Source organism: Gopherus flavomarginatus, chromosome 6 (genome assembly GCF_025201925.1).
Source record: "Gopherus flavomarginatus isolate rGopFla2 chromosome 6, rGopFla2.mat.asm, whole genome shotgun sequence".
In the NCBI taxonomy this organism is placed as follows: domain Eukaryota; kingdom Metazoa; phylum Chordata; order Testudines; family Testudinidae; genus Gopherus; species Gopherus flavomarginatus.
Window position 1 is genome coordinate 9,982,540 of NC_066622.1, and position 9,992 is coordinate 9,992,531.

Here is a 9,992-nt window from a genome sequence, read left to right on the forward strand (position 1 = left end):
TCTATGATTCTAACATAGCCTGTTTTCAGATCCTGGCTTGTTTACCAAAATGCTAGTTAGAACAACTAGTTTTTCCTGGCTACTTAGCAAATGTGAACTGAAAGGAAACAATACTTAACAGACAGGGAACCATTTTCACAGTTGACTTTCAGACTTTTCAATATCTTCCTATTGCTGGAGAATAGTGTGCCTTTTTGTTCAGATACTGTACATTCATACTATATGACTGTAGTTGATTTTTTTTCATTTCCAAGGGGTCTGCAGTGCAGAGGTCAAGAACTACTCAGTTTATAAAACTGCCATTAGGAGCAGTGAACTGGAATCATTCTACATTTCATATACTCCATTTCCATTGGAGGAGAGTCTTTAAATCTACTGTTTTACAACTTAAAGGAAGGGTTGTCTTAATTAATTCATTTGGTCATAGTCCTGAAGCTGACATGGCACCTTCCAGGAATTCCAACCCTTTGGGATCAGTAGCATCAGTTTTAATATGTCTTCTTTTTCTTGTCATTCTTAGCTGGATTGCATCAGCTAAGATTACAGCATTCATTGTGTAGGTATTTGGCTGTTTTATTTGTTGCTGTATGAATAGGGCTGAAAGATCCTACTTCACCAGCAGTCTTTTATAAAACTGTCCAAACCCATTACCATAATTCATGCTGGAAAGAGAGAGTGAAAGCTTCTGGACCAAATCCCTGCCTTCAGCTTAATTTGGGAAGCCAGTTTATGGAGGTGTGAGCAGATTTGGGTCCACTGACTTCTGAATCTTTAAGGGTCCTAATCTGTTTAATTAACTCCTGAATTTAGGATATGTCTACACCTCAAACTAAGGTGTGATTGTAGTGTGGGTAGGCATACCTGCACTAGCTTTAATCTAGCATGGGTAACAACGGTAGAGACGTAGTGCACTGGGGGTGCACTCAGGCCATGGCTACACTAGAGAGTTGCAGCACTGGTGAGGGGGTTACAGCGCTGCAACTTAGGATGTGGCCACACTTGCAAAGCACGACCAGCGCTGCAACTCCCTGGTTGCAGCGCCGGCTGTACACCCAGTCGAGCCTCGGGTGTAGGGATTCCAGCGCTGGTGATCCAGCGCTGGTCAGCAAGTGTGGACGCCCACCAGCGCTTTTATTGACCTCCGGGGTATAAGGAGGTATCCCAGAATTCCTGTCCGCAACAAACCGGAAGAAAGGGAGAGCTCGGAGTTCAGCCAAACGGCTTATTTAAAAAACAAACACAGCTCCTGTTTGCTGAGCGAGCGGAGGCAGGCAGGGGAATTACTTTGGAATGTTCACAGCTGTTTGCTTGAAGAGAGAAACAGCACTCTCACACGGCAGAGTGGGAGGGGGAAGTCCATGTTGAGCAGTTGCTTATCTGGTCTGACGGGTATTTAGCAGTACATAATTTGCATTTAGTGAATGAGAGAGGAGTGGGGGTAGGGAGTTAGAACTTTTAAAATGATTGAAGGTAGGCACTGTGTATCTTCCAGTCCTTAGAACTTGCAAGGTAGGGAGCTGAAAACAGTGTCAACTCCAAAAATCCATTCTGTCTGTCTCCTCCACGCTCCCTGTCACATTCCACCCCACCCCCCTCTTTTGAAAAGCACGTTGCAGCCACTTGAATGCTGGGATAGCTGCCCACAATGCACCACTCCCAACAGCGCTGCAAGTGCTGCAAATGTGGCCACACTGCAGCGCTGGTAGCTGTCAGTGTGGCCACACTGCAGCGCTGGCCCTACACAGCCGTACGAACACAGCTGTAACTACCAGCGCTGCAAAACTGTAAGTGTAGACATGGCCTCAGATTGCTATTTGCAGTGAAGTTCACGTCACGACATCTTGACTCATATTGTTACCTCTTGTAGCTAGATTAAAGCTAGTATGGGTATGCCTACCCACAACACAATCACACCATAGTTTGCAGAGTAGCATACTCTCCCATCGGGAGGTAAATTAAATAGGTTTGGACTCTTGTAAAGAATTGGAGGTTGGTGGACCCTATTTACACTGTAGATATATGCTTAGACCCCCTAAGTTATAGTGAGGGCTGCTTAAACCTTCAGGAGCAGCCCAGAAAGCCATCTTAGCCCTGCTCCAGGCTAAGAATTCTGTATTGTGCCATTAAGAGATGTAGCACAGAACCTTCCCCCATGGCCATGGGACTACTTGTGGAGTAAGGTACTAGTTGGTGTGAACATCATTATTACAATCAGGTCCATAATATGAGCAAGACTCACTTTTAATGTGTACTGCCTTCTTTGGGAGGTTAAATTTACACCTGTGCAGAAGTCTTTATCTACTACCTAAACCCTATTTTGTGGTTAAGTGCTGACATTGTTCTGACCCACCGCACAGGGCTCAATTTCACTGTAGAGTGAAGATCTATTGGTTAGAGCAGGGGATTAAAAGTCAAGACTAGAGATGTACAAATTATTTGTAAGAAAATGAACCAAAAAAAGCTATTTTTTTGCCCAAATGTTACTAATATATAAGAACTTTAGAGTGTAAAGGAGATATTTTGGGGAAAGTTTGGAGAGCATTTTTTCATACTTTTGATGGAGGAGCGAGGAAGCCAGTTCATTCAGTTTTCACAGAAGTTGCATTTGGAGGGGGATGCATGTGTGCAGAGCTGAGCTGACTGAAACAGTACATTTTTGTGTGAAAATGTCATGGAATAAAATGTGAATTTTACACAAAGAAAATTGTTCTAGTGTCAGTTCCTGGGTTATAGTCCTCGCTCTAATCACTTTGGGTGAAACTGACTGCTGTGCTTGGAGCTGGCAGGAGGCTTACACACCTCTTACATCCCACAAGACCCACTGAAATCCTTACAACAGGCACATAAGTGATGCATAGACCTGTTCTGACCCCTGGCACAGGAGTCAGTTTTACCCTTTACTACTTTAAGCAAGTTTTGTAATCTCTCTCTGCCTTAGTTTATCCATACACATATAAATAACTCATGATGTGAGACTAAATTTAGTGTTTGTACAGAACTCCAAGGACTTCTTTTCAGTTGGAACTTTGAACCACGTCTTCAGCTGGTGTAATTTGGTACAGGTCTATTGACTCCCCTTTACCCCAGCTGAGGCTCTGACCACTACTGTGCTACCACTAGACCACTACAATGATGCAAGTGAGAGTTTGAGGGCCATTGATTGGTTAGTTTCCCCCCTGTAATCACATTTTCAGAAGTATCTCGGTGATGCTTTAATATTGTCTTGATTCAATTTAAATATTTAAAGGGTGTTCAATAGCCCTCAGTGCTGTTTCTTACCTGGGATGTGATGGTCTGGTGGTTGCACATCTGGCTGGAGTGTGAAACCGGTGGGAATGATGGGTTACGACCACTCAAAGGACATTTCTTTAACACTACCTGCAAGTTACATCAGCGTCTCTTTACTCATTCATATTTAGTACGCTAATAAAATAGATGAAATGATGGGGATACTGATCCAAATTCTATGTTGGCATAACTGGGCAAAACTCCACTTAATTTAGTGGAGCTGTATCCATTTATGCTAGCCGAGAATTTGACCTATCATATTTTTCAGAGAGAAGTAGATAAATGATTCTATACAGTAACATTCACTTGAGTTGAGATGTTACATATATGTTTCAATGTTTCACCTTGTGTAGTTTCATAGGCCTCCAGTTTTATAATAGCACAAAATACCTGGTTTCATTGTGAAAGCTGTTTGTGTTTAGGATATAGGTCCACTTCTCCTTATTATCAGGCCCATTTCAGTAGAAAATGAGCCAGTGTTTGCTTCACAAAACTGTCTGTGTACCTTAGCAAAATTTTTCTCACAAATGGAATGCAAAATTTTCCTCCAGTGAAATGCAAAAATCCTTGAATTTTGAGTTGTTTTGCATTTAATTACCAATATTTTATATACATAAGACCCTGATCTTGCAATCAGATCAGCACAGACCCATTGAGAGTCCCATTACCTTCAGTTTGCAGGAAATCCAATTTATTTCTAGGTGCATTGACCAATCTCTGCAGTCCCAATCCAATTGGAATGAATGTAACGGAGAGAGTAGTTCCAATTATGCGTGTTCTGAGACCAGCTGTCAGCCTCATCTGATGGGAAAAGCAATCAGAATAGCTCACTTGTGGGAATATGTGGGACCAGATCCTTGGCTCATCATTCTAGCTGTTTGGCACTGCATTGGGAGCACAAAGCAGTTGGAAAGCAACTCTAAAAGAGAGAGGGGCATCATTAGATGGCAAAAAGCCTACATACCAAACTCTACACACAGCTTTCCAGTGAAGTGAATATATTGGGAATGGGCTGCTGGCAGGAAGAGCTGTGGCTGAAGTCTCCAGTGATTCCTAGCTGGTGGAATGAGGCCATTAGTGCTGAATTAACTTACAGCAGCCCTTGCAGCAGTATTATGGTTCTAAACCTGTGGAGTCTTTCATACGGTGATCCAGTTCCAAGTCTACAAGCTTGACCCAAGAGGTATATAAATGTGCTAGGACCCTTTAACAGGCTAACAAGACAGGGTCACTCATTTTCTAGTTTAATTCTCTATAATTATTCTATTTATTTAAATTACAATAGTGCCCACAACTATACAGACATAAGAAGAGACAGTCGGTGCTTTGAAGACTGGCTTGTACGATGAGCAACCAACAAAGCAGGAGGTAAAGGGTTAAAACGTACCAATACAGTCAAAGTTTTCACTGGTGAGCAAAGCTCTGCAGGTCGGCTGACTGTGTTCGTCAAATGAACATAATATATTTTTATACCCATTTGATGGCTTTCTTGTTTTTATGGCCAGAGGTTTTACCCTCAGTATAGAGCTTTGACTCTTACCCAATGATGACGCTGTAATACAGAGTCAAAAAGACTCCTGTTAGCAGTGCCATACTTTGGAACTAATTTAATAGTAAGTAGAGAATAAATAAAGCTGATATTCGGGTCAACATTTCCTCTGTCAGTTAAACAGGTTCTTATATTCAAAGCCGATGAGCACATGATGGGTCTCTCATTTGCATACAGAGTCACTGCACTACAATACATAAGTTATTACTTTATAGAGCACTTTGGGAAACCTAGAGTATGACAGACACTGTATAAAATCAAATTCTATACTATATTTCCTATGCATATTTCTGCTACTATGTGGTTCATGATTGTTTTTTCAGAAGGAACAAATAATCAATACAAAACCATAAATAAAAATAGCTTGTCTTTAAAAGTGAATGCTAAAAGAACATACAGCTTTTACTCTGCCTAAAGAAAACTCATTGTTTATTGGGATGGCTGAAAGCTATGTTATTATTTTCAAAATGTTTAAACATAGAAGTCGAGCTACTGCTGCAGAATGTTTGGTTTGCTCCTAGCTTGAAAATCGAAAGTGATACACAAGTATTTAAAATTATGTTTGCACACACACAAAAAATGTAAAAACTATTAATAAAACATACAAAATCAATAGAAAAAATGGAAAAATAAAAAATATTTATCTCTTCCAAGAAATGTCACAACCAGTTATTAACTCAGCCATTGTGAAAAACTTTCAGGGCCCAATTCTACTCTGTTACCCTCCACAATAAATTGTCATCAGTGAGTAGAATTTGGCTCTTAGCCTCCAGAAGAGCCTGATAACCTTTGAAAAATGTTATTAATGCAAATGAAACATATGACCCTGGCTCTACCTATCATTTCATCAGTCAGGCATCCCTGAAACACACTCCTCAAGATAATGAAGTAGATACATAATGAAACCGATTCATAGATTCCAAGGCCAGAAGGAACCATTGTAATCATCCAGTCTACCTATATAACACAGAACTTCCCCAAAATAATTCCTAGAGCATATCTTTTAGAAAAAGAGCCAATCTTGATTTAAAAGTTGCCAGTGATGGAGAATCCACCCCGACCCTTGGTAAATTGGTCCAATGTTTAACAAATTTATGTATTATTTCCACTCTGAATTTGCCTAGCTCCAGCTCCCAACCGTTGGATCTTGTTATAACTTTCTCTGCTAGATTGAAGAGCCTGTTCTCCATATAGGTGCGTATAGACTGTAATCAATCACCTCTTAACCACTTTGTTAAGCTAAGAAAATAGAGCTCCTTGAGCCTATCATAAAGCATGTTTTCTAATCCTTTAATCATTCTCATAGACTTTAAGGTCAGAAGGGACCATCATGATCATCTAGTCTGACTTCCTGCACATTGCAGACCTGAGAACCTCACCCACCCACTCCTAAAATAGACTCCTAACTTCTGACTGACTTACTGAAATCCTCAAAGCATGGTTTAAAGACTTCAAGTTACAGAGAATTCATCATTTACACTAGTTTAAACCTGCATGTGACCTGTGCCCCATGCTGCAGAGGAACGTGAAAAAATCCCAGGGTCTCTGCCAATCTGGCCCAGGGGGAAATTCCTTCCTGCCCCCATGGTGATCCATTAGCCCCTGAGCAGGTGGGCAAGACCACCAGGCAGATACCTGGGAAAGAATTCGCTGTAATCGTTCGTGTGGCTCTTCTCTGAACTCTTTCCATTTAATCAACATCCTTCTTGAATTGTGGACCCCAGAACTGGACACAGTATTCCAGCAGTGGTCACACTAGTTCCAAATACAGAAGTTCCAAATAGCCTATCTGCTCCTACTTGAGATTTCCCTGTTTATGCATCCAAACATCATATTAGCCCTTTTAGCCTCAGCATTGCACTGGGAGCTCATGGTCAGCTGATTATCCATCATGTCCCGCAGATCTTTTTCAGAGTAACTCTTCGCAGGACAGAGTCCATCACCCTGTAAGTATGACCTATATTCTTTGGTCCTAGATGTATACATTAACATTCGTCATATCAAACACACATTGTTTTCTTGCACCCTGCTTGCCAAGCAATCCAGACCATTGCATCTCTTTGATCTATCCTCTTCATTATTGAACTCCACCAATTTTTGTGTCATCTGCAAACTTGATCAATGATGACTTTGTTTTCTTCTGGGTCATTGATAAAAATGTTAACTACCGTAGGACCAAGAACCAATCCCTGTGTGACCAAATAGAAATACACTTGCTCGATGATGATTCCCTGTTTACAGTTGGAAGACCTACTGCTTAGTCAATTGTTAATCCATTTAATAACAATTATAAATAATATAATTATAAAAATTATAAATAATATAATAATAATTACTTTGTGCTACGTTAATTTTATATCATTCTAGTTTTTTAATCAAAATGTCATATTACACCAACCAAGTCAAATGCCTTTGAAGGAAGTCTAAGTATATTATTTCAACACTTTTATCAGCCAAACTTGAAACTGCTTCAAAAAAGGATACCAAATTAGTTTGAAAAATACTGTTGATGAAATTCATCAGCCTATAATGCAAGGATCTGCAGATCTAAGAGACACAAAAAAACTATATCCTATTTGAGCCCGTGCAGACAAATGGATATGCTATGATTTTCATTCTTTGAAAATGCCACCTCTACAATGATCCTATCAGCACAGGGAGTGAGAAACAAGAAAAAACTCAAATCTGTTCTGTTTAATTGCAGGACCAATTACTCCCAATGACTAGACCTTAAAACTCAGTTAACATACAGTAGGAATAGCATAAATATAATTGTCTAGATTATAATATAATAATTAATATAAATGAGCTCTTCTTTCTTGCAAACCTATGCATCTAGTATTTCAGAATAACAGATCACTTCTTTTTAGCCTTCCTAAAAGTTGTTAGAATTAAAAAGTCATTTTATATAATACAAGCCATAAACACACTCCTGAGCATGGGGTATGTGAGAAATGCATTTCATAAATCTTGTAATATTTTGCCTTTAGAATCTCCACTCTTTGGTGCACATAGTTATCATATATACACTATATGAAGTATCATGAAATATCAAACTGTGACTCTACTAGTCAAAGTCTTTGTGTCTGTTTATATCTTGTAATTTGTTATGCATTAACCTGGAAGATCAATTTTTAGAGTGTAAAATATTGAAGAAACTTCCATCTTTAGAATTGTAGCTATGTGCAATTATGAAATAACATAATCTTATATGTATTTTTCCTCTCAAATGCTTTTAAACAAATCTTATACTTGATAAAATCTGAATGCTTTTAATAATGATTAGCAATTTCTTTCCTACAGAAGAAAAGTTTCTCAGTCTCCTACTGTGGTACTTCTCTTCACTTTTCTTAACGTTTGGTCATCTTCCTTATGCACAAAAAAGAAAACAATGCTAACAGATGAATATTGGAAGTAGATTATAATATTGTCTTCCCCTAACATAGATAATATAGGGCCAAACTCCAAGGTACTTGCTTAATTGCTATCCAACTCTGTATAGCCCTCACAAACTTTGATTCACTTCACTCGTAGTTTGAGTTAGTAAAACCTTGGAAAGGAGCTTTGGGTTTGGTCCATAATGCTTTGTGGACGTAGCAGGTTTATAACAATTATTATTGATAATTAATAAACAATACAATTAATAAATAATAAAGCTTCCTCTATGATTGCAAGCTCATTTATATCAAGAAGTCAAACCACTGAGCAGCTCTAATTTCTGACACCTTAGGCCATCTGGAAGACTAAAATCACTTGCACGTACTTCCAGCTAGAGGACTCTCAGGATGAAATCTGGGCCCTATTGAAGTTAATGGGAGTATTCTTTTGTCTTTCTGCTGCAATAAGTTTTAATAAACCAAAAGAATTATATCTGAATATAAATAGAAATTTAATAAATAACAATGCAACCTACCTTCATTCAACCAAGGAATATTTTGCTTGTCATTTTGAAAGCTTTCAGTTGCTCTGATTTTTACCTTGTCTGTCTTGTCTTCTGACATCTATTTGGGAGAAAAGAATTTGGGGTGTCAAAAGTTCCTCTTTAAACCAAGGTTCCAAACAAGAACTGTATTCTCTTCTTAGATTGCTGATATCATGCAATGAACTGTGAATATATATACTATTTTTTCTATCCCAGATATACTGTGTAATCTCTCACACAATACACTTATATAATGTTTCTAAATCAATATTAAATTATTGCTGATTGTAGATGCAGTCTTCAGTAATATTATTATAAATTATATTATGAAATGCATTAATAATAAATTCTTAACATGGTGGTAATACAAGTACATTATAACACATAGCATAGATACATTATGGCTAAAAATATCCACTCTGCCCATTTAATGCAGTTATAAAGAATGCTATCAAAGTAAGCGATAATTAAATAAATAACAATAAAGTATTTATGAAGGTAACTTTAGCAAAGTGTAACCAATAAAATCTTTACTATCACTTTCAGCAATTTATTTGCTCTAACGAGAATCATCCAACCCAAAGCATGCAAAGTTACAGTACCTGAGGGTATTATATATACAGTTACTATTAGACCATACATTGTAGTTTACTTCCATTGTTTGCTAGGAATAACATTAGGCTGTCTAGTCTTCCTCTAACTGTTTTTTTATTCACTAAGTCCAGTTACCTAAAGCATTTCAATATTTTTACCTGTATATTCCAACCAGAAGAGGTAAAAGTAGTGGGGTTTGGAAGCAGTTCAGCAGTTCTTCCTGCAGCCTCCTTTGTTGTCTGTTGATGTCCAGCACTCCTTTACACAGACAAAACTGAAAGGATGAGCAATGCGCTCTCTTCCTCCCTGACGTGTGGTGCTGGATTTGTCTTGCTGCCAGAATCAGCCAACTTACTGCTGGGTTGGTTTTGGTGGGTTTTTTTTTCAAGCACTATCAAATGTGGAGAGTTGGGGGTGGGGGATGGGGCAGAACAACATCCCAGCCCTATCAGAGTTGCATAAAAACATCTTTACAAACCAAGAACTGTTTTGAAACACATTCGTGTTGCAGTTCATAACTCAGTGACTCTGTAAAAGAAAGGGAAAGAGCCAGGAAATTAATAGTGACAAATCAGATAAACGTACTAGAATCTTTTGGTTAAATGCAAGTTAAAATAATAATGGATGTGTGCAAACTAG

The 9,992-nt window shown here is 38.6% G+C and overlaps 1 protein-coding gene across 1 annotated transcript in view; it reads right to left on the reverse strand.

Moving 5' to 3' along the window:
* The window catches only part of MDFIC2 (MyoD family inhibitor domain containing 2), a 53,183-nt gene extending 44,345 nt beyond the window's left edge, over window positions 1-8,838 (reverse strand). The window contains exon 1 of the mRNA XM_050957567.1: window positions 8,751-8,838. Coding sequence (XP_050813524.1) covers window positions 8,751-8,838 — 88 coding nt within the window. The remainder of the gene's footprint in view (window positions 1-8,750) is intronic.
* Between the last annotated feature and the right edge of the window lie 1,154 nt (window positions 8,839-9,992).